Source organism: Erinaceus europaeus, chromosome 18 (assembly GCF_950295315.1).
Source record: "Erinaceus europaeus chromosome 18, mEriEur2.1, whole genome shotgun sequence".
NCBI lineage: Eukaryota > Metazoa > Chordata > Mammalia > Eulipotyphla > Erinaceidae > Erinaceus > Erinaceus europaeus.
Window position 1 is genome coordinate 19847542 of NC_080179.1, and position 23112 is coordinate 19870653.

General features: G+C 40.6%; 2 protein-coding genes across 3 annotated transcripts in view; one reads left to right on the plus strand and one right to left on the minus strand.

Annotated features, from left to right (window-relative positions):
- DCAF17 (DDB1 and CUL4 associated factor 17) overlaps nt 1-16205 on the minus strand; it is a 35715-nt gene extending 19510 nt beyond the window's left edge. Inside the window, exons 1-6 of the mRNA XM_007534543.3 lie at nt 15704-16205; nt 15218-15321; nt 12425-12515; nt 7121-7257; nt 3823-3901; nt 1883-1972 (exon numbers count right to left, since the gene is read on the minus strand). Of these exons, the coding sequence (XP_007534605.1) occupies nt 1883-1972; nt 3823-3901; nt 7121-7257; nt 12425-12515; nt 15218-15321; nt 15704-15829 (627 nt within the window). The 5' untranslated portion in view covers nt 15830-16205. The remainder of the gene's footprint in view (nt 1-1882; nt 1973-3822; nt 3902-7120; nt 7258-12424; nt 12516-15217; nt 15322-15703) is intronic.
- Nucleotides 16206-16945: 740 nt separating this feature from the next.
- Nucleotides 16946-23112, plus strand: part of METTL8 (methyltransferase 8, tRNA N3-cytidine) — a 94155-nt gene continuing 87988 nt past the window's right edge. Inside the window, exon 1 of one of the 2 annotated variants that reach the window (XM_060177722.1) lies at nt 16946-17020. In XM_060177722.1, the coding sequence (XP_060033705.1) occupies nt 16970-17020 (51 nt within the window). In that variant the 5' untranslated portion in view covers nt 16946-16969. The remainder of the gene's footprint in view (nt 17021-23112) is intronic. The other variant, XM_060177720.1, reaches the window with a different exon arrangement.

Below are 23112 nucleotides of genomic sequence, written 5' to 3' on the forward strand. Positions count from 1 at the left end.
GCAAATGCTGGAGAGGTTGTGGGGCTAAAGGAACCTCCTGCACTGCTGGTGGGAATGTCAATTAGTCCAACCTCTGTGGAGAGCAGTCTGGAGAACTCTCATAAGGCTAGAAATGGACCTACCCTATGATCCTGCAATTCCTCTCCTAGGGATATAGCCTAAGGAACACATGCGTCCAAAAAGATTTGTGTATACCTATGTTCATAGCAGCACAATTTCTAATAGCCAAAAGCTGGAAGCAACCCGGGTGTTGCATCAACCGAGTGGTTGAGTAAGCTGTGCTATATATGCACAGTGGGATCCTACTCAGCTATTTAAAATGGTGATTTCACCATTTTCAGCCGATCTTGGATGGAGCTTGAAGAAATCATGTCAAGTGAAATAAGCCAGAAACAGAAGGATAAATGGGATAATCGCACTTACAAGCAGAAGTTGAAAAGTAAGATCAGAAGAGAAAACACAAGTAGAACCTGAACTGGAATTGGTGTATTGCATCAAAGTAAAGGACTCTGGTGTGTGTGTAGGGGAGAGTACAGGTCCTGGAAAAGGATGACAGAGGATCTACTAGGGGTTGTATTGTTATGTGGAAAACTGAGAAATGTTATGCATCTACAAACTATTGTATTTACTGTCGACTGTAAAACATTAATTCCCCAATAAAGAAATTAAAAAAAAAAAAGAAATGCTTTGTCACTTCTTAGAAGGATAATTATGGTTTACTTTGATAGTGACTAACTCATGACTTTTTACTCAGATTCTCATTTAAAGGAGTGTAATATACACATAGTTCACATAGTTTCAGATAATGAGTGCTATAATAAAACAGCCATTTTTAAGTAATAAAAAACCTGGTTTATACTTTGGAATCAAATTTAGGTTCAAATTCCATGTCCTCCATTTACCAGCTTTAGGATATGCTTAGTTGCTTTACTTCCTAGTTGAATACATTATATAATACAATGTTGCAAAATACTCAATTTGACTTGCACAAAACAACTGACAGATAAACATCTAATAGTATTCTTTAGCTGTTATATAGAGTTTAACAATACTGTGGTTATATAATATTAAAAAAATTAAAACACACTCATTTTGGAAACTCAGGCATGAGAGACTCTTCGCATAACCATTATGCTATCTACCCCTGCCCAAACACACTCAATTAGTTTGCTAATGAATATTAATGAATTCTCAAGATCTGTCCTCTATAGTACTTCAGGCAATTAAGAAAAGGCTATAGAATTATCCAGTCAACAACTATTCACCCAGAATAAATGACAATTTTTCAAAGGAGTTCACAAGACTATTAAGTATTTTACTCAGTGAAATTTGTTCTTTCTTCTCCTATAACTGCCCTACAAATGAAGGAATAATAAATAATAAAATAAAATAATAAATAAGTAATAAATAATAAAATCCAAAACTGAGAAGCTTGACATAATTATAAATTATACTTAAAAAGTTGAGTTGTTGATCTATCCTATAAAACTAGTTTTAGATTATACCTTACAATTAAAATGAGGTATTTTGTTGGCACTACACACCTTTACTTAATGATTACTTTAGTAAGTTTTAGAATACTTTTCTGAAAAAAATGTTACTCATTTTATGAGGTTTGTTGACCACAGGTATTCAACATTATGTATGTGAAAGGGATATATATAAAAGAACACGCAGAAAAGGTGAAGGGATAATTAAGGTCTCTTCCTACATCAAAAGCTCTCATGGCTTTTGATATGAAACAGACCACAACAGCAATTTTTTTTTTTTTAGTCAGCAGAACTCTTCCAATTGAGATATCTAATAAGGAAAAATTAAATGAGGAAATTTTATTTTTTGGTCAAAAGTTAATATTGCAGTTGAATCAGAAGCAAGTTCTTACCTTTTTGTTGATCTCCAAAATCCCTATGAGGGAAAAAGGGAGGACACGGAGCACAGCAAGGTACAGCAAAACAGACTGTTGAATGCCTGCCTAGAGGGAAAAACGAAAATTATAGGCAGCTCTCAAGAGTATTTCAGACATACTGTTTTCATAAATCAGAAACATCTACTTGTCTTGCCATGCAGTTATGCTGATGTTTTATGACAACATGTTTTTACTCTGTGTAGTTAAAATTTACCTAACAAGGCATACATGTTCAAAATATGTCTTCTTAACACTTCTTCAGGGGTGGGAGATAGTTCACCAAGTTGAATGCATACCCTACCACGTGAGATCACCCAGGTTCAAGTCCCAGTACTACATGGGATACCATACAAGGAACTAGAGAAAGCTCCGCAGATGGTGGAATACTGTTATACTGTTTTGGTGTTGTTCTTGGGTGCATTGGATCGACCTTCTCGTGGTGCATCCCGTGAGTACCCATTCATTGGGGAAACTGACGATCCTTCCTAGCCGACTGAATCCACATGGATCCCAGTCACTTTCAAAGCCAGCAACAAGCAGCTCAACCTGACGCTGTTGACTGGCTACGGAAGAAGGGCAAACGCTAGAAGAAGAAGGTGTTGTTCTTTATCTCTAGCTGAATAAAGAGAATGAAAAAGGTGGCGGGGGCGGGGGAGACAGTGGCAGGCGGTGGTGCACCTGGCTGAGTGCACGTTACAGTGCACAAGGACCCGGGTTCAAGACCCTGGACCCCACCTGCAGGGGGAAAGCTTCCTAAGTGATGAAGCAGTGCTGCAGGTGTCTGTCTCCTTCTCTGTCTCCCCCTTCCACTCAATTTCTGGCTGTCTCTATCAAATAAATAAAGATTAAAGAAAAAAAATTTTTTTTAAAAGGTGGCCTCGGAGTTATGGACTCATCCATGTGCAAGGTCTAGTGTCACCCACAAAGAAACCCTTCAGAAATGTATACATTACACAGAAAAAAAAATCTATACAAGTGGGCATTTCTTGGCAACAAAATATATTTTATATACTGTACGAAGATATTTTACACTGTATAACAAAATAATAATATAAATCAATACATTACATTTTAATGTTAACACATTAGTCAGCATTCCAAATTTAAATTCTAAGAGTAAACAACAATACAAAATTCAGTTATCAAGGTCATATCATTCAAAAGGAGTATATATCTTATGAAATAGAGAAAAATATGAACACTAAAAGCTTCTGTGATTTCTCTACTTGAAGTGGACTGCTCCCTTTATCTTTTCTTTTCTTTTCTTTTTTCTTTTTATTTATTTACTTTTTGCCTCCAGGGTTATTGCTGGGGCTCGGTGCCTGCTCCTGGAGGCTATTTTTCCCCCTTTTGTTGCCCTTGTTGTTTTAGCATTGTTGTGGTTATTATTATTGTTGTTGATGTTGTTGTTGGATAGGACAGAGAGAAATGGAGAGAAGAGGGAAGACAGAGGGGGGAGAGAAAGACAGACACCTGCAGACTTGCTTCACCGCTTGTGAAGCAACTCCCTTGCAGGTGAAGAGCCGGGGGCTCGAACCGGGATCCTTATGCTAGTCCTTGCACTCTGCGCCATGTGCGCTCAACCCACTGTGCTACCACCCAACCTCCTTTTCTTTCCTTTTCTTTTCTTAACCAGAGTTTTGCTAAAATATGGCATCTGGTAGTACTGGGGTTTGAACCTGGAATCTTTGGTGGCACAGGAACAAACTGCTATCTCCCATGCTCCCTTACTTTGAAGAAGATGCAGCCAATTTCTTTCCATTATGGAATATAAAATAATCTGTTTTATTTCCTTGGAATAGTTTGGAGGGAATTTATAGCATACATCAGAAAACAAAGATGCTTATTTCTTTCATGGTAAATCTGTAGACAAATTCCTATATAAGTAAATTCATTTTACTGATAAAGATGTCTACCTGCCGGGCCAAAGTTGAGCCTTTGTTCTGAGCTGACTTGACTGCGATGACTTCTTGAGGAGTGTCCCAGCTCAAGTATCTTTTAAAAAGAAAAGAATTTTATTCATTTGGGTATGTTTCTTTATATTAACCAAAAAAAAAAAAAAAACCAAAAAAACCCAAACATTTAAGAGTAAAAGTTTTTATCATTTAAATTAGAAATGCAAAGTAATTTATTTTATGGAACTGGAGTCTTAGCATGCCTGATTTTACTGCTCCAAAATGACTTTTTTTTTTTTTTTCCTCCAGGGTTATTGCTGGGCTCGGTGCCTGCACCATGAATCCACCGCTCCTGGAGGCCATTTTTCCCCCTTTTGGTTGCCCTAGTTGTTGCAGCCTTGGTGCGGTTATTATTGCCATTGTTGACGTTGCTTTTTGTTGGATAGGACAGAGAGAAATGGAGAGAGGAGGGGAAGACAGAGAGAGAGGGGAGAGAAAGATAAGACACCTGCAGACCTGCTTCACCGCCTGTGAAGCGACTCCCCTGCAGGTGGGGAGCCGGGGCCTCGAACCGGGATTCTTATGCTGGTCCCTGTGCTTTGCGCCACGTGCGCTTAACCCACTGCGCCACCGCCCGACTCCCCCCAAATGACTTTTTATTCACAGATACAGAGGGACTGAGAGAGGGAGAGACACCATACACTGGAGTTGCTTCCAGTGCTGTAGTGCTTCCCATGAGGCACTAGGGCTCAAATATGGGCTGCATGCACAGCAAAGAGGGAATTCTACCGCGTGAGCTATTGTTCCAGCCCTAAAGTAATTTATTTTAAAAATAAATATAAAATGTGGTCTGGGAGGTGGCGCAGTAGATAAAGCACTGGACTCTCAAGCATGAGGTCCTGAGTTCAATCCCCAGCAGCACATGTACCAGAGTGATGTCTGGTTCTTTCTCTATCCTATCTTTCTCATGAATAAATAAATAAATTCTTTAAAAAAAAAGTAAAATAAAATAATAAACATGAAATATATATATATACATACATACACACACACAATGACCTTGGGAGAACTATGGTGATTACTACTGGGGGTGGGGGAAGCCACAGAACTTTGGTGGTGGAGCTGGGGTGGAATTACACCCTTATTAATAGGTCACTAAACAAACAAATAAATTGTGTGCCCTAAGTAAAGGGTAAAGTGAAGGGCTTGCATGAATAAGCTCCCATATATGGTGCCCAGGACTGCATATGGTAGAAGCAATGCTCCTGACTCTCTGTCTCATTAAATATACTGTTAAAAGATAAACAGTAGGGAGTCGGGCGGTGGCGCAGTGGGTTAAGTGCACGTAGTGCAAAGCGCAGGGACCAGCATAAGAATCCCGGTTCGAGCCCCCGGCTCCACCTGCAGGGGAGTCGCTTCACAGGCGGTGAAGCAGGTCTGCAGGTGTCTATCTTTCTCTCCCCTCTCTCTCTGTCTTCCCCTCCTCTCTCCATTTCTCTCTGTCCTATCCAACAATAAAGCAACGTCAACAATGGCAATAATAACTGCAACGAGGCTGCAACAACTAGGGCAACAAAAAGGGGAAAAAATGGCCTCCAGGAGCGGTGGATTCATGGTGCAGGCACCGAGCCCAGCAATAACCCTGGAGGGAAAAAAAAAAAAAAAAGATAAACAGTAGAGACCCAATGGTGGCACACCTGGTTGAGCGCACATAATACAATACACAAGGACCTGGGTTCGAGCCCCTAGTCCCCACCTCCAGGGGGAAAGCTTTGTGAGTGGTCAAGCAGTGCTGCAGGTGTCTCTCTACCTCTCTATCACTCCCTTCTTTCTCAATTACAATAAATAAAGATAATAAAAATATTTAAAAAGATAAAGAATAAAAATAGCTAAAAATATTTTTCTAGATTCTCACATGAATATATTCCTCTAAAAACATACTTTAATCCTACTAGAATTTTGATGACTTTGTTTGAGGGGGCCGGGTGGTAGTGCAGTGGGTTAAGCGCACATAGTGCAAAGTGCTAGGCCTGACGCAAGGATCCCGATTTGAGCCCCTAGCTCCCCACTTGCATGGGAGTTACTTCACAAGTGGTTAAGCAGATCTGCAGGTGTCTATCTCTCTCTCCCCTTATACTTCCAATTTCACTCTGTCCTATCCAATAAAAAAATGGCCTGGGGAGTCAGGTGGTAGTGTAGCAGGCTAAGCGCATGTGGCGCAAAGCACAAGGACCAGCGTAAGGATCCCAGTTCGAGCCCTGGGCTCCCCTCCTGCAGGGGAGTCACTTTACAAGGGTGAAGCAGGTCTGCAGGCGTCTGTCTTTCTCTTCCCCTCTCTGTCTTCCCCTCCCCTCTCCATTTCTCTGTCCTATCCAACAACAACAATAACTACAACAATAAAACAAGGGCAACAAAAAAGGAATAAATAAATATTTAAAAAATATATAACATCTTTAAAAAAAAAAAAAGGGTGTCAGGCAATGGCGCAGTGGGTTAAGCGCACGTGGCGCAAAGCTCAAGGACTGGCGTAAGGATCCCGGTTGGAGCCCAGGCTCCCCACCTGCAGGGGAGTCGCTTCACAGGCGGTGAATCAGGTCTGCAGGTGTCTTTCTCTCCCCCTCCTCTCCATTTCTCTCTGTCCTATCCAACAATGAACAACATCAACAATGGTAATAATAATAACCACAAAGAGGCTACAAGAACAAGGGCAACAAAAAAGGGGGAAAAATGGCCTCCAGGAGCGGTGGATTCATGGTGCAGGCACCGAGCCCAGCAATAACCCTGGAGGAAAAAAAACAAAAAAAGGTCTCCAGGTGCAGTGGATTCGTAGAGCCGTCACCAAGCCCCAGAAATAATCCTGGAGGCAAAAAATAACCATTCAAGCTTTAAATAAGTTTAAACAAAATTTGAAAATTACTTTAACATTTTTGTGAGTTCATACTCATGCCAAAAAACTTATTTCCAATTTACAAAGCTGATTGTTAAAAGAACAGTTTTAGATTGTACTATGAAAGTAATTTCACTGAAATCGATATGGTCTCCATGAAAATAAAGCATACTACGTAGATTATTATTTGTAGAAAGGGAAACACAATTTTTTTTTTTAGTTTATCTGCAAACTACTGTAGGTCAGTTACCTATGAGGAATACAAAGAAAATTTGGATCTTTATCCTCAAATCTTCAAATACAGTCATGAAGGGGGAAAAAAGAGAATAGATTGATAAAATTAACATCTTGATATACGATGCAACACTGAAATTTCTTGGACCACAATTTTCTATATTTTATAATAAAATCGTAGAAGAGTCAAACTTATACCTGAATTTGCAATATGAAGCAAGATATATTTTCTCAAGGACTTTTCCCGTAGTTGTTGATATTCGGAGTAACCAATTATTAGCAGTGAGTGCTATGAGTGAGGATTTATAATCTGATGGGTTGGGCAGCATTTCCCCCTAAAAAAATTTAAGTATAAAAATGAAATTCTGCAATCATGAACAGTCTGCAGCAATCAATATCCAAAGGAAATCACTAAATACTCAGTGAAATAAGTAAATCAAACAAGAAATTAAATATACAAGTGTAGAATTAAGACATGAAAGATAAGATTGTTGGTATTTATTTTAATCTTTAAATTATTAAATGAATTTATTCATATAAAGTACTTGAGTAGCACCTGAAATAATTACTTATCATTGGTTACCAGTAAGTATTCAATACATATAATTATTGAAGTATTAATAATAACATAATAGTATTAGAAACATGGATAACTTAAGAGTGAGGAATCATTCTCATCAGATAGCACTTACATTTCTTTATTTATTTACATTTCCAATTTGTTTTCCTCTGAAGTTAAAATGGCAAAAGGAAAAAAATCATCCCATTATTCACTGTTACTACACTCTGACCCTGAATGAAAAGCTGATATTCAGAAAAACACAGACTAAGAACAGAAGCTGGATCCAGTGACCAGTGAATCCTTCCCCTAGAAGGAAGATGGCTGGGTAGACCCGTCACTATGGAGCTCCTGCATGGTAGGAATCTCAGGGGGCAAGAGAGAAAAAAGCAAAGTGTTCTACTTTGATTTGTGGAATAAAAAGGAAATTCAAAGAAGAAAGTTAAGAATAGAGAAGGTGAAATCAATCTAGTAGTTGTCCCTTTCTTTCTCTTCTCTCACTCTGCTTCTTCCTGAAATCAGAGCACAGTTTAGTTCTGGCTTATGGTTGTGCCAGATACGGCATCAGAGATCTTTCAACCTCAGGCATTAAAAGCTGTTGTATGGGAGTCGGGTGGTAGTGCAGTGGGTTAAGTGCAGGTGGCGCAAAGCGCAAGGACTGGTGTAAGGATCCCGGTTTGAGCCCCCAGCTCCTCACCTGCAGGGGAGTCGCTTCACAAGTGGTGAAGCAGATCTTCAGGTGTCTATCTTTCTCTCTCCCTCTGTCTTCCCCTCCTCTCTCCATTTCTCTCTGTCCTATCCAACAACAACGACATCAATAACTACAACAATAAAACAATGGCAACAAAAATAAATACTAAAAAAAAAAAAAAGCTGTTGTGTGCACCACTGCACTCTCTCCAGTCTCTAACCTAGTATTTCCTTAATGATCTCAAAGGAGTGAAGGCATACTTATATATGCTCTTAAAAAGTTGTTTTCTGGGAGTCGGGCTGTAGCGCAGCGGGTTAAGCGCACGTGGCGCAAAGCTCAAGGATGGGCATAAGGATGCCCCCCCCCCCCGGCTCTCCACCTGCAGGGGAGTCGCTTCACAGGTGGTGAAGCAGGTCTGCAGGTGTCTGTTTTTCTCTCCCCCTCTGTCTTCCCCTCCTCTCTCAGGTGTCTCTCTTTCTCTCTCCGTCTTCCCCTCCTGTCTCCATTTCTCTGTCCTATCCAACAATGACGACATCAATAACGATAATAACCACAACAGTGTTAAACAACAAGGGCAACAGAAGGAAAAATAAATATAATAAAAAAAAAAAGTTGTTTTCTTTCTCAAATATTAGGGAGAAACAAGGTAAGTTTTTTCTTTTTTTGGTGTTTTTTTGAGGGGTGGGGGTAAGCAGGAGACACCCTAGTGCTGCTGTACCATCCAAAGTGTCCTAGCACTGGGCATGACCCCCTCACATGGTGTGTTGGGGCTCGACCCCAGGCCACTAAAGACAGTAAGGCAGGTGTGTATTCTACCCAGTGAGTTATCTCCTAGGGCCTCAAATGCGTATTTTTTAAAACTGCTACCAGAGTTATTTTGGGGCTCAGTGCCTGCAGGATGAATCCATAGCTCCCAGGGGCTAGTTTTTCCTCCTCCCTCTCCTCTCCATCCTTTATTTGACAGGACAGAGAAAAATAGGGAGGGAAGGGGGAAACAGGTGGAGAAACAGACACTTGCAACATCGGTTCACCACTTGTGAAGCTTCCACCCTGTAGGTGGGGACTGAGAGTTTGGGCCTGGGTCCTTGTGCACATGTGCTCAATTGGGTGTGCCACCTTCTGGTCCCTTGTATGTGTGTTATTAAGGTTGATAATTGGTAAATTAATACTCAATTCATAAGCAATAGGCAAATAGTTGACTCTATGGGGTCCTGTGTAAATATCATGCTTGAGATTTTCCTATTTAAAAAATTTACTATTTATAATGTGCCTATTAAAAAAAAGTAGCATACTCTCATGCCTGAGGCTCCAAGGTCCCAGGTTCAATCCCCTGCACCACCATCATCAGAGCTGAGCAGTGCTTTGGTAAAAAAAAAAAAGGGGGGGGGGCGGTGACTGGTAGTACATCTGGTTGAGTACACATGGTACAGAGAACAAAGACCTAGGTTCAAGCCCCTAGTCCCCACCTGCAGGGGGAAAGCTTTGCAAGTGGTGAGGCAGTGTTGCAGGTGTCTCTGTCTCTTTCCCTATCATCCCCTTACTTCTCGATTTCTGGCTGTCTCTATCCAATAAATAAATAAAGGTAATAAAAAAAAATGAAAATATTTAGGAAAAGGTAGCTTATGTCTGAGCTATTTTCCTCAACTAAAAATTGTGATTCATACAGGTTTAGAGAAAAAGTGTACTAATTTAAATGCACTTCAGTGGAGGTGATTATAAGTAAGAAGAGACAAAGGATAATTACCAGATGGTTTCACTCATATGTGGAATCTAGAGAAATAACACACATCAAATTGGAAAACACACACACACACACACACACACACACACACACACACACACACACACACACCCAGAAGCAAACTGTTTCTAAGACTTTGAAAGAACTATGGTACCATAGTGGGAGGGTGGGGACACTTTGATGGTGGGTGTGGTGTGAGCTGTGTACTTCAGCATGCTTACAGTATGTCAACGGCAATATGCTCCTTCAGGTTTTTCTTAGTGAAAAATCTTGCTTTACTTCAAATAAGAACAAAATATTTAAAGAGAAATGACAATAGGAATTAGGCTAGGGCGGGGTAGACAGCATAATGGTTATGCAAACAGACTCTCATGCCTGAGGCTCCGAAGTCCCAGGTTCAATCCCCCGCACCACCATAAGCCAGAGCTGAGCAGTGTTTTGGTGTTTCTCTCTGTGTCTTTCTCTCTCTGCATCTCTCTCAAAAATAGAATACATAAAATAATTTTTTTAAAAAAGGAGTTAGGCTATGAGAAACTTTATTTTGGCAGAGTTCCCTAAATTTTTGGTGTTTTGTACTGGTATCTTCAGAACTCTTCTCAATTAACTGTCATTCTCCTGCCCCAACAATGAAAACAGATTAAGGCTTGTAGATGACAAGGTCACAACAATTATTTTCAGCCTTTAATTAGAAACTGGGAAAGAAAACACAGATTTAAAGCCATCTAGCATTAGAGTGCAACATATATATTGAATTAGATATACACCTGAAACCTATACATATTATAAACTAATCTTATCTCAATTAAAAAGGGGAGGGCGGGAGATGATGCACTTGGTTGAGTATACACATTACCATGTGCAAGGATCCTGATTTGAGTCCCCTCTCCCTACCTGCACACTCAAGCGGCGAAGCAGGTCAGCAGGTGTCTAGCTCTCCCTCTATCTCCACTCCCCTCTTAACCTCTCTGTCAAATCTTATAAAATAAAAATCACGTAAATAAAGCAACAAAAAACTGAGAAGTAGAACAAAGAAAAGACTATCAAGAAAAGTGAATTCATCATGCAGGCACTGAGCCCCAGTGATAACCCTGGTGGCAACTAAAAAAAATCAGATAAAAAAAAGCCTTGGCTGGAGGAAATACTATGAAAAACTACTAAAAATAAACCTCAAAAAGGAAGTTCTATGATCAAAAAACTTTTGGAAAAATGATTTGATAATCACCATATGCTTTAGTGTTAACTATAAGTATTTTCACTTTTAAAGGTTGTAAGAAGTAATTCCACAAATAAGTTGTTGAACGTTTTGAGCTCTGAACATCTAAGCTTAATTTTTCTACAAACCAACTCCTTTAATAACTATGAGTTCCTAACCTCTTAAAAATGTAGCATTGTTTTCTGTGAAAAATCTGTGTACTGGGTCAGAGCTAGCAGATGTTATTCCTGACACAATTCATGGAGGAAACCCCTAAGAAGCCATTTTCAAAGGTCCATGTAGCAGCTGAGGAGGTAGTTCAGTAGGTAGTTTCACAGTTTACATGCAAGAGGACTAGGGTTCAAATGACCTACTGAATTCTAGTCTCTATCATTAAAAAAAATTTTTTTTTACTTATCTTTATTTATTGTATAGAGATAACCAGAAATGGAGAAAAAGGTAGAGAGGGAGAGAGAGACAGACACAGGCAGATACCTGCAGCACGGCTTCACCACTTGTGAAGCTTTCCCACTGCAGGTGGGGTCCAGGGGCTTAAACCCAGGTCCTTGTGCATCACCATGTGCACTCAACCAGGTACACCATCACCTGGTCCCTGGTCTCTCTCATTACGATAATGTTGCCCCATATCCATATTTTGTTTCACCATGTTAAGTTGATCTTTTAAAATAGTGAGATTAACTACAAACTGACTTACATCATTTATGAAAATTTTAATCATTTAATACTTTTTCTAACTTTCAAGATTTACATGTGGTATTGAAATTAAAAATTATATGCATAATATACAAACTTTTTTTTTGCCTCCAGGGTTATTGCTGGGGCTCAGTGCCTACACTAAGAATGGCTCCTGGAGGCCATTTTTTCCCATTTTGTTCCCCTTGTTGTTATTTTTGTCACTGCTATTGTTATTGGATATGACAGAGAGAAAGAAAGAGAGGAGGGGAAGACCGGAGGGTCGGGGGGAGAGAAAGATACCTGCAGACCAGCTTAACCACTTGCAAAGTGACGCCCCTGCAGGTGGGGAGCTGGTGCTCGAACTGGGATCCTTAGGCCGGTGCACTTAACCCGCTGCGCTACCACCCAGCCCCTATATACACACTTTTTTAAAAAGACAGAGGTCATTTCATGAGTAAACTCATAATTAAAAAAGACACACCCCCTTCTTGATTCCGTCTAAGATTTAGGAGTCACTACTATATTTAACGTCTATTTTTTTGTATAATATAGTAAAAATAACCAGTTCTTTGAAAAAACAACTCTTACCACTGGACAGTCACATTCTAAAAATCAAATCTTACCACTGGACATTCCCATAATAACGCATCTTCTATTTTTTCTGTTTTGGAACATCTTGGCATTTCATAAAGTTTTCTTGGTTCTGATGCAACACTGGGAAAAAAAATAAATGATTATATCTGACAGTGTTTCTTAAATTTGAGTGGTTTTCTCCTACCTAGAGACTTGGAGTACCAAACATAATTTGCTACTTTTCTTTTAACTTAATGCTAACATTTATGATCATAAATTTCCTAATTCACATTCATAGAAAAAATATGAAAAATAAAGATTATATATTAAAAGTTTCAAAAAAATTATTAACATTTTAGTTTATTTTCTCAATTTCTTCTTTTCTCTTTCAGATTTATTCATTGATCTATTAAAAGAGGAATAATTCTTCATCTGGGGTTTTTGTTTGCTTGTGTTTTTTTAGTCTTGTTTTGTTTTACTTCATCACTGCTAAACTCTGGTTTCTAGTGTGGCCAGAAATTGAACCTGGTACCTCTGTGCCTGAGATATCGAAGGTCTTTCTGAATAATCATTATGCTAATTCCGTACTTTTTTAAAAAATATTTTATTTTATTTATTTATTCCCTTTTGTTGCCCTATTGTAGTTATTATTGTTGTTGTCGTTGTTGGATAGGACAGAGAGAAATGGAGAAAGGAGGGGAAGACAGAGAGGAGGAGAGAAAGATAGACACCTGCAGACCTGCTTCACCGCCTGTGAAGACTCCCCTGCAGGTGGGGAGCCGGGGTTCGAACCGGGATCCTTATGCCGGTCCTTGTGCTTTGCGCCACCTGCGCTTAACCCGCTGCGCTGCAGCCCGACTCCCCAATTCCGTACTTTTTAAGAAAGAGAACCAGAACTGCACCTTAGTGTCTACACAAGTGAATCTAACGCTACTGGTGGCCTTAAAAAAATTTTTTAATAGAAATTATAAATGAACAGAGAAATTAAGAGGGAAATGGGAGAGAGCCTGCAGACCTGCTTCACTGCTTGTGAAGCTTACCCCTTCAGGGAGGAGTGGGGGGGGGCAGCACAGCAGTTTAAGCGCAGGTGGTGCAAAGTTCAAGGTCTGATAGAAGGATCCTAGGGGCTCCAGTGGCACAATCGGTTAGTGTGCGGTACTTATACAGGATCCTGGTTTGAGCCCCCGGCTCCCCACCTGTAGGGGAGTTGCTTCACAAGCAGTGAAGCAGGTCTGCAGGTGTCTATCTTTCTTCCCCCCTCACCCCCCGTCTTCCCCTCCTCTCTCCATTTCTCTCTGTCCTGTCCAACAATAACGACATCGATAATAACTCTAATAATAAAAAACAAGGGCAACAAAAGGGAATAAATAAATAAATAAATAAGTCTTTGAAGCTTACCCCTTCAGGTGGGGACTAGGGGCTTGAACCCTGGTCCTTGTACATGGCAATGTGCATCTTTCACCTGATACACCACCACCCAGCCCCATGAAATATATGCTTTTATAAAAAAAAAAAAAATCTGGAGACCTACTAAGAAGCCAGTTACAAAAGAGCACTCACTATGTGACTGACTTTATACAAAATGTTCAAAATAGGTAACTCTATATACATAAAGACAAAAAGCAGACTAGCGGTGACTTAGGGCTGAAGGTAATGAAGGAATGGGGTGGCTGGCGGGTACAATGCTTCATTCTGAGGTCACGAAAATGTTCTGAAATGAACTGCAGTGACAATCACCTATATAGCTACTGACTGTTCACCAAATTCATGCTCATTGAGCTAAAAAGCATTTAACCTTGCACTTAAAATGTATGAATTGTGTGGTATGTGAATTATACCTTAAGAAAACTGTTAAAAAGAGAAAGAAAGAAAGAAAGAAAGAAAGAAAGCAAGAAGGCATCAGAAGATAGTTCACCAGATGCAGCTCACTTCTTTAACCAATATACTGCAGGCTCCAAGTTCCAGCCCAGCACCACATGGGAGCACCATGGAAGGTACCAGAGGAGCTCTATGGTTTGTGAAGTGGAGCTGATTTCTTTCTTTCTGTATGTCTCTTCACTCTTTTGTATTTCTCTCTCTATGCACGGTCTGACTTCCTCTCTCCTTTCTCTCTCTGTCTCAAAGAAATGAAGAATAAAGAACTTGGTCAGAAAGATGATGGTATCATGTATGCCCAAGGTCCTGGGTTTATTCCCTGGATGACCGCCAGCCCCTTCCCCCAACACACACTCCCAGCCCCACCCAAGAGAAAGAAAAAGACAACATTCACATTTTAAAAACACTGATGTTTGGAATATGTTTTAAATTTTTTTTTTTAGCAAAGGTAAAGGAAGTGAGGGTGTGGGATATAGGATAAAGCAAATGTGGAAAGATCTTGATAACTTTTGACATAAAATTTGAGTATATGAAGGTCACTACTTTATTCTCTAGTAGGACAAGATATTTTTTTTCTTTTAAAAAAGTCCTTCCAAAATAAAACACAGAAATTCTCCTTAAAGGAACATCTGATTATTAGGTACCTGGCTCTGATTACTAGAATACCTTGACTTTGGTATTCTTTAAGTAAAATGAACTTCTACTCAGCATTCTAAGCAATTTTCCTGTACTACAAATTCAATTTAAATTGGAACTCTTTTCTTTTCTTTTAAAATATGAACCAGGTAACTTCGATTAAACAAGGCCTTAAAATCGTTAGCACTGTCTACCTATTCTTACTTTGAAGACTATCCATTTAAAAAAAAAATTGTTTTTCTCTATGTTCTAATATAGGCATGTGGCTATATAAAAACTAGCGTTGAAATTAACAGGTGAATTACAGCAAGAGATTTCACCCAAAAAGATACCTGCTGACACAGCACCGATAATTATCAAAATATATTCTTCCTCTCTCATAGGCTATCGGTGTCTTGGAATGAGTGGTCCAAACGTTCTTGAACTTAGTGCTTTCCTGAAAGACACAAGCAAGTTTAGTTTAGAAAGTTATGCCGTCAGCCTCTCCTGTGCATCTAAGTCGGGCAGGTAAAGGTCTATTTGTCAGGGGGGAGAATCCAGGCACGTATGTGAACACACTGAGTCCAATTCTTGTCCACTCGGCCCTCACGTTCTGGATGTCGAGGGACTTTTTCAACGATTCCCTGCAGGACGACGTAGTAAGAAGCTTAAGGCGAAGGCGGCTGACAGCTCTACAAATGGCTATTTGCTACCCCGCCCCCGGGGTCAGCCTACGGATGGAAACACTGCCCGCCGCGCGTGGGCTCCTGCGCGTGAGACGGGCGCTGCGGGCCCCCAGCCCCCGGGGTCCCGCTCCCGCCGCCGCGAGGTCAGGTCACCTGGCACACCAGCGCCCGCAGGATGCCCAGATTCGTCCTCTGCACCACGCCTGCATCGCGCGAGAAGAAGCCCTGAGTCCGGCGACTCAGCCTGCGGCACACATTGGGCTTCCGGCTCGGGCCCATGGAGGTGCTGGCGGGGTGCCGCGATGGCGGGGTCGCAGGGGGCGCGCCCCTCACTCCCGCGTGGGGGGTAACGGCCGCTACTTTGGACTCCCCAAGCCCCGGATGCCCGAGAGGCACCGAAAAAGCTGATGCGGGGAGACGGGCGCGGGGCACGAGACGGCGGGGTACGGGAAAGCAGAGTCAGCCGCGCTCGAGCGGGAGGGGAGGAAAGGCTCGCCCCCTTCCAGGCCTGCCCCGCAAACCCTCTCTAGGGTCTGGACTCTGCGGCGGCGGACGGTGTGACGCCCCCGTAAGGCGCGGCCTGCAGGAGCCGCTCTCACACCGGGAAATGTAGTCCCCAGTGCGTTTTCAGGGAGGCCGGCTTGTCCCCAGAACTACAGTTCCCATCAGGCAGTGAGCCGTGAACGCGGCTCCCGGCCACGCCCCCCGGCCGCCGTGGCCCCTGCCCCCGCTGGTGCGCAGAGGTTGCGCAGAAGGGCTGGCGCGCCTTTCCGGGGCTGCCCGCGGCCGGGGAGGACGCAGGTGCTCTGGTGCTGCCGCCTTGTGGTTCCCCGTGCGCGCCCCGCATTCAGAGATTGGTCCTTTGCTCTCCTGGCACCCCCATCTCTCTCTGCACCCCCACCCCCAGCTTCTCTCTGGTAGCCTCTGGCCCGCCGCTGAGAGGGGCGCTCTGTCCAGTGCGATTCCCGCCAGAGCGACGTCCTGTGCTAAAGGTACGGCCCCAAGACCTTCCCTTCAGTAGCACGTTGGACGTTCTGCTTGAAGTTCATGATCAGACATTGTGGTCTTCAAACACTCCGCTTTTGTTCGATTCGTTAATGGTGAAAGAGTCTGGCTTGCCTACCAAACAAGGGTTGAGTTACTCTTTCCCAGAAGCACAACTTTATGTGACCTGAGAGGACACAGCCTCCCGCTGCCATTATCGTAGCATTTTTCTTCCTCATGCCGCCCCCACCCGTTCTCCTTATAAGGCTAAAACATGAAATGTTTACATTCTTCGTGGACTGCCTAAGCTATTCTACATTATATCGCTTAAGTGCAAGATAAGTCTGTTATCTAACTCTGCCTGGACACAGTACAGTCTCAGTGATCACGCACCAGGTGTGTGCCATTGCTTTGCTTGGAGGGTGGCATCTTGGCATGGCCCCTGTGGGTTTGGCTCCCTTGGGTTCAGAGGTGCTCATGTCACAGGTAGGGTCACATAGAACTGATTAAAAAAAAAAAAAGCGCAATAGGGGGTGAGTTGCTTTGGGTCACAGCGAAAGTGGTAAAAATGTGTGATGTCTGTTTTGAACCCTGCTGAATTTCCTTCAGGACCTGGGCTTTTTGCTGATTATTCATGACTTATTTTCAGCATACTGTGATGTTTTGCGTATTTTTAGTGAGCACTATAATAGTTAATTTGGTAATTCATGAATGCAGCTGTCACCGGGACCCAGAAAAGATAGCTGGATCTTCTCTTGAGATGAAATTCAAATCATCGCAGAATTTAATTCATCACCCGTCTATTCTCCTTCTTCACTGCATTTGCTTGTCTTCCTGCGGTCTTTGTCTCACCCCCAAGTTGCCCTTGGGACTGTCATCTTAGATGCCCTCTTTTCCCTCACCTGCAACCAAGTCTTTTTGATTCAGACGCTTAATCCAACACTTTCTCACACCCCTTGTGTCATGTCGGGCCTCACCATTTTACCACTTTATTATATTTAGTAGCTTCCATTTTGCCTGGAATACTTTCAATTCAAATCCTTTGCACTGCTGCCAGTGACATCTCTAATGCTCAAAACTGGCATTTCTTTATTAAAAATTTCCAGTGGCTCCCAAACACCCATAGTACAATTTTCAAGACTCTGTTGATATCCGACATCCCCTATTAATATACTCAGTGTATTACAGTGTATTAAACATATGCATTACATGAATTTCTTGTATTATATCAATTATAACACCAAATTTTATATCCTAATTAATCAAACTATCAAATCAGGGGATTTATTGTTGTTACCAATACGACTTTTTATTGGATGTGACATTTTCTAAAATAGGATGTGCACTATCTTTTATAGCTTAATCTACTTATAGAAAGGCTTGTTCATATTGCCTTTGTGTTAAGAGGGTATTCAGTACACTTAATTCATTGCAAAGGTCTTTTAACTTCCTTTGTTGGATTTACTCAGATGTGTAGTTGGTGGTCCAGTTGTGAATAGGACTGTTTTCCTGATTTCTCTTCCCTGCAACTCATCATTTGTGGATAGAATTGTAACAGATGAATATTGATTTCTGCCACTTTAGCGAATATATTAACCGATTCTAGTAGCGTGTGTGTGTGTGTGTGTGTGTGTGTGTGTGTGATCTTAAGGGTTATCTATGTATACTATTACATCATATGCAAGTGAAAATAATTTGACTTCTTTTATAATGTAGGCTCCTCCTATATCTTTTTCTTATTCAATTGCTCTGGCTAGGAGTTCTAGGACTGTGTTGGCCAGTAGTAGTAAGAATGGACATTCTTGTCTTGTTCTGGATCATAGGGAAAAAGGTTTTTTTACTGTTGAATGTACTAGTCATGGGTTTGTCATGTATGGCCTTTATTATGTTGAAATATGTTTCTACTATTTTGAATTTGTTAAAGGTTTTTTAATCATAAGTGGTTGTTGAATAATGTTCAGTGTCTACTGATATGGTTTTTAGCTTTCTTTTTGTTGATGTGGTATATTATATTGATTGATTTGTGTATATATTTCCCATTTGTTGAAGAACAATAGCATGAACAGATAGATATCTCCAACTTAGGATGCAGAAATGACTTTTCTTAGTTTGGGCCATGAATCAAACCATTTGTTGATTTTTTTTTTTCTTTTCATTCTGTGTCTGTGTGATGACTGCAGGATACTTAATTATCTTTGTAATGGTATTTTAAATACAAGGTAGAGAAGTAGGAATTCAGAATTTAATGTTTTTTATCCATATACTTTGATTAAGGAAACATAGTATATCTAAATAATATATAAAACACTCAGGTTAAGCTGGAATATTTGCTTCACAAATAAAGAAGTTTATTCACTTAGTTTATGAGAGAGACCAGAGTGCCACTCAATCACATGCAGTGCTGTGGAATCAAAATGGGAACTCCTAAGTGTGAGGAATGTGTTCTGCCGACTCAGCCACCTCTAAGCTAGAACCAGAGAAATTTGCACCAAGCTTATGAGATCATTCATTTCTATATGTAATAATTTTCATGTACAACAAGCTAGACATTATGTTAACAGAAGGAAGAGCATGAAATAGGGTGAGATTTCTACATAGACTCCAGACCCCTGCCCCACTAGGGAAAGATAGAAACAGGCTGGGGGTATGGATAGACTTGCCAGTGCCCATGTCCAATGGAGAAGCAATTACAGAAGCCAGACCTGCCACTTTCTGCACACCATAATGATCCTGGGTCCGTGCTCCTAGAGGGATAAAGAATAGGAAAGCTTCCAGTGGAGGGGATGGGATATGGAACTCTGGTGGTGGGAATTGTATGGAATTGTACCCCTCTAATCCCACAATTAAAAAAAAAGATTTCTACATAGAGAGTGTGTGTGTGTGTGTGTGTGTGTGTGGGGGGGAAGACAGTAAGATGCATTAGTGCAAGGGAGAAAGCAAAATAGGGTGATATGCTAGATGATGAATTGTTGGGGGGGCGGTAGGTAGTACAGCGGGTTAAGCGCACATGGTGTGAAGTGCAGTGACTGGCGTTAAGGATCCTGGTTTGAGCCCCAGGCTTCACACACACACACACACACACACACCCATGCAGGGGGGTCACCCCACAAGCAGCTGAAGCAGGTCTGCAGGTGTCTATCTTCCTCTCCTCCCGGAGCAGTGTGAGTCCCAGCAATATCCCTGGAGGCAAAAAAAAAAAAAAAAAGAATGGTTAGGAGGGCGGGGATAGATAGCATAATGGTTATGCAAAGAAAATCTCATGCCTGAGGCTCCATAGAAACAATTTTTGAGTTTACTCCAGAATAACGGAAATAAGCTGATAAACATTGACCAAAGGTTAAGACTAACTCAGAACCTCCAAAGCAATAACGATGTTGATTTATTTTAAAATTATCGGGATGTCATGGGACGCTTTAGTGTAATAAGATTGATTGATTTGATAGTAACAGCAGATGCTGGAGAGTTGCATGGGTAAAGGAACTCTCCTGCACTGCTGGTAGGAATGCAGATTGGCACAACAAATGTGGAGAGCAGTCTGGAGAACTCTCAGAAGGCTGGAAATGGACCTAGAAATGGCCCAGCAATTCTCCTGCGGATATATCCTAAGGAATCAGACACACTCACCCCAAAAGATATGTGTATACTTACGTTCATAGTATACTTACTTTTGTAATAACCAAACCTGGAAGCAGCCCAGGTGTCCAGCAGATGAGTGGCTAAGTTGTGTGTAGTATTTCATACACAATGAAATACTACTCAGCTATTAAGAATGATGAATTCACCTTCTTCACTTCATCTTAGATGGAGCTCGAAGGCAACATGTTAAGTGAGGTAAGCTGGAAAGAGAAGGATAAATATGGGATGATCTCACTCATGGACAGAAGTTGAGAAATAAGAACAGAAATGAGAAACACCAAGTAGAACTTGGATTGTGTTTGGTGTGTTGCACCAAAGGACTCTGGGTTATGGGGACAGAGGGCTTTCAGGTCCTGGTGCATGATAGTAGAGGAGGACCTAGGCTGAGGGTGAGAGTGTTTTGTGGAAATTGAGAATTTTTACACAATTACCAACAACTGTATCTACTGTAAGTCATTAATACCTTTCTCTCCCCCAATTAAAAAAAAGATAGATGGATTTGGAGAGATGGTCTGAGACCAAGTCATATTGGGTGCTAGAGTTTTGAATTTTGTTCCTTTATCATGAGAAGCTATAGGAGACTGAAGAATTGGGATGATATAATCTAATTTATGTTATAAGATCAGGTTAACTATAGAATGGAGAAAGTATGAAGTAAGGACAAAAAATGCAAACAAGGAAACAAGTGACTGTGGCAGTCCAGGTAAGAGGTGATGATGTCTGGGGCTGGGGCGGGGCACTTGGTTGAGCGCACGTTACAGTGCACAAGGACCTAGGGTCGACCCCCCACCCCACCCCACCTGCAGGGAGAAAGCTTTGCGAGTGATGAAGCAGGGCAGCAGGTGTCTCTTTGTCTCTCTTCTTCTCCATCTCTCCCTTCCCTCTCGATTTCTGACTATCAATAAATAAACATAATTTTTTTTTAAAAAAAGAAAGAGGTGATAGAGGTTGGGCAAAAGTGGTAGCAGGAGGGATGGAGAGAAGTAAATAGGTTTTGGAAGTAGAATTGACAAGATTTCTGATGTAGTTGATTTTTAAGCATGAAGAAAGGAAAGGGTATATATAAAATGCTAATAGAGTCAAAAATGAATCTCCCCAAAGTCCCCAGAATAGAAAACAGGAAACTACTCCTGATGCGATGTTATGAAGTAATGCCTAGATTTTGTTAAATGTGCATACTAGCGTTAAAGACATTAATATTTGAAAATATTCGAGTTTGTTCTGTGACTGGAGCTTATGAGATGATAAATAAATAAAATCAGGTTCCACTGGTAATTAGGGGTCAGAGCATAGGGAACCATGGTACTGAGATGGGGAAATTACTAGAGTGATACAACAGTCCTCTTAAGAGAGTTTGGCACAGTGTCAGGAACAAGAGTGAAACGGGCCACCTTGTAGGTAGTCACAGTAGTCCAGGTGAGAGTTACTTTTGGAAACTTATTTTGAAACTTGAAGATTTTGACCACAGGTTTGTTTGCTTCTCATCTCTCTCCATTTTAATGATATCTATACATTCATGCATATACACTATCCAGAAAGATTTAAAAGATTGATAGTAAAGTTTGCAAAGTAGTCATCTTATTCTTCAAGTGATTTTATTCAAAAGTACATATGTGAACAACATAGCAAAATAGAGAAGTACTGATCACTAAATGAATACACACATATACCTATTAGCATCTTTCAGAAAACCGAATATTAATATTTTGATATCTCCAATGTGCCTCTCCTGGTTTCTTACCTATTTTCCCTACTATAGATGTGAACTATTGTTAAATTTTGAATATTTTTAAGCATCATATAAGTTGAACCACATTGTACTTCTATGCTCTTCTACAACTTGCCTGTTTTTTTCCTTCAGCATTATACTTGGCAAAGGACCTGTGGCTTCTTTCTTTCTTTTTTGCTACTACATAGTATTGGATTTTATGAATTTACTATGTGTGTTTACTTATTTTCTACTAACTGGACATTTTTATTTAGGGGCTGAAGATTTATTCATTTACTAATTAAGAAGAGAGAAAGAAAGAACCAGAGCAGCATTCTGGTACATGTGATACCAGGATACCATGCCAGAGTCCAGTGCTCTATTGTCACTGCTCTATTGTTTTTTGATTTTTTTTGTAATTCCTAGAAAGTGCTTTTGTAGATTTTTTTTTTCTCAGTTCCATGACTTAGAGGATTTTTTTTTTCACAGGGAAAAATTCCCACATTTTACCCTCAACCAAACTATCTTACTCCACCAAAGGAATTTAGGTTTCCAACCTTCCCATAGTAATCTACCTGTCCTCCTTTGAGTGCTCCAATCTGCTGTGCTAGATTGTAGTCTATTGAGGATTCAGCCTGTCATGTCCTTTGTTTTGTTTCTTAGAGCCCTTCTGAGAGTGTGATAATTGAGTATTCAGCTTATCTCCTGCTAAAGAGTATTTGGTTTTCTATTGCTGTGTAACGAATTACCACAAATATAGCAGCTTAAACCAACATCCATTTATTAGCCCTATTTTTCCTACATGAATAACTACTTCTCCCAGAATCACTTATTGAATAATAACTTATTTTCCCACAGATCTGTGGTGCTAATTTTGTTATATATCAAGCTTACAGTTTTACTCAGGTCTATTTCTACATTTTGCTTTTTGCTTCATTTTTACTTTTTTTTTTTTTTTTTAAAAATCACTGTGCTAATAATACCTGACCACTTTTATTATTATAAGACTTGAGAACTGGTTGGGCAAGTCTTCTACCTTAACCCCCTTTATCAGAAATGCCTTCTTTCTTTCTTTTTTTTTTCTCTCCTTTTGCTGTTGGTACTTTGACATACATTTTAAAATTAGTCCAAATCACACTAAAAAAAAAAAATAAAAAAAAAACTTTCTGGAATTTTAATGACATATTAATTTGAAGAGAACTCATAACTTTATCATATCATATTATCACATCTT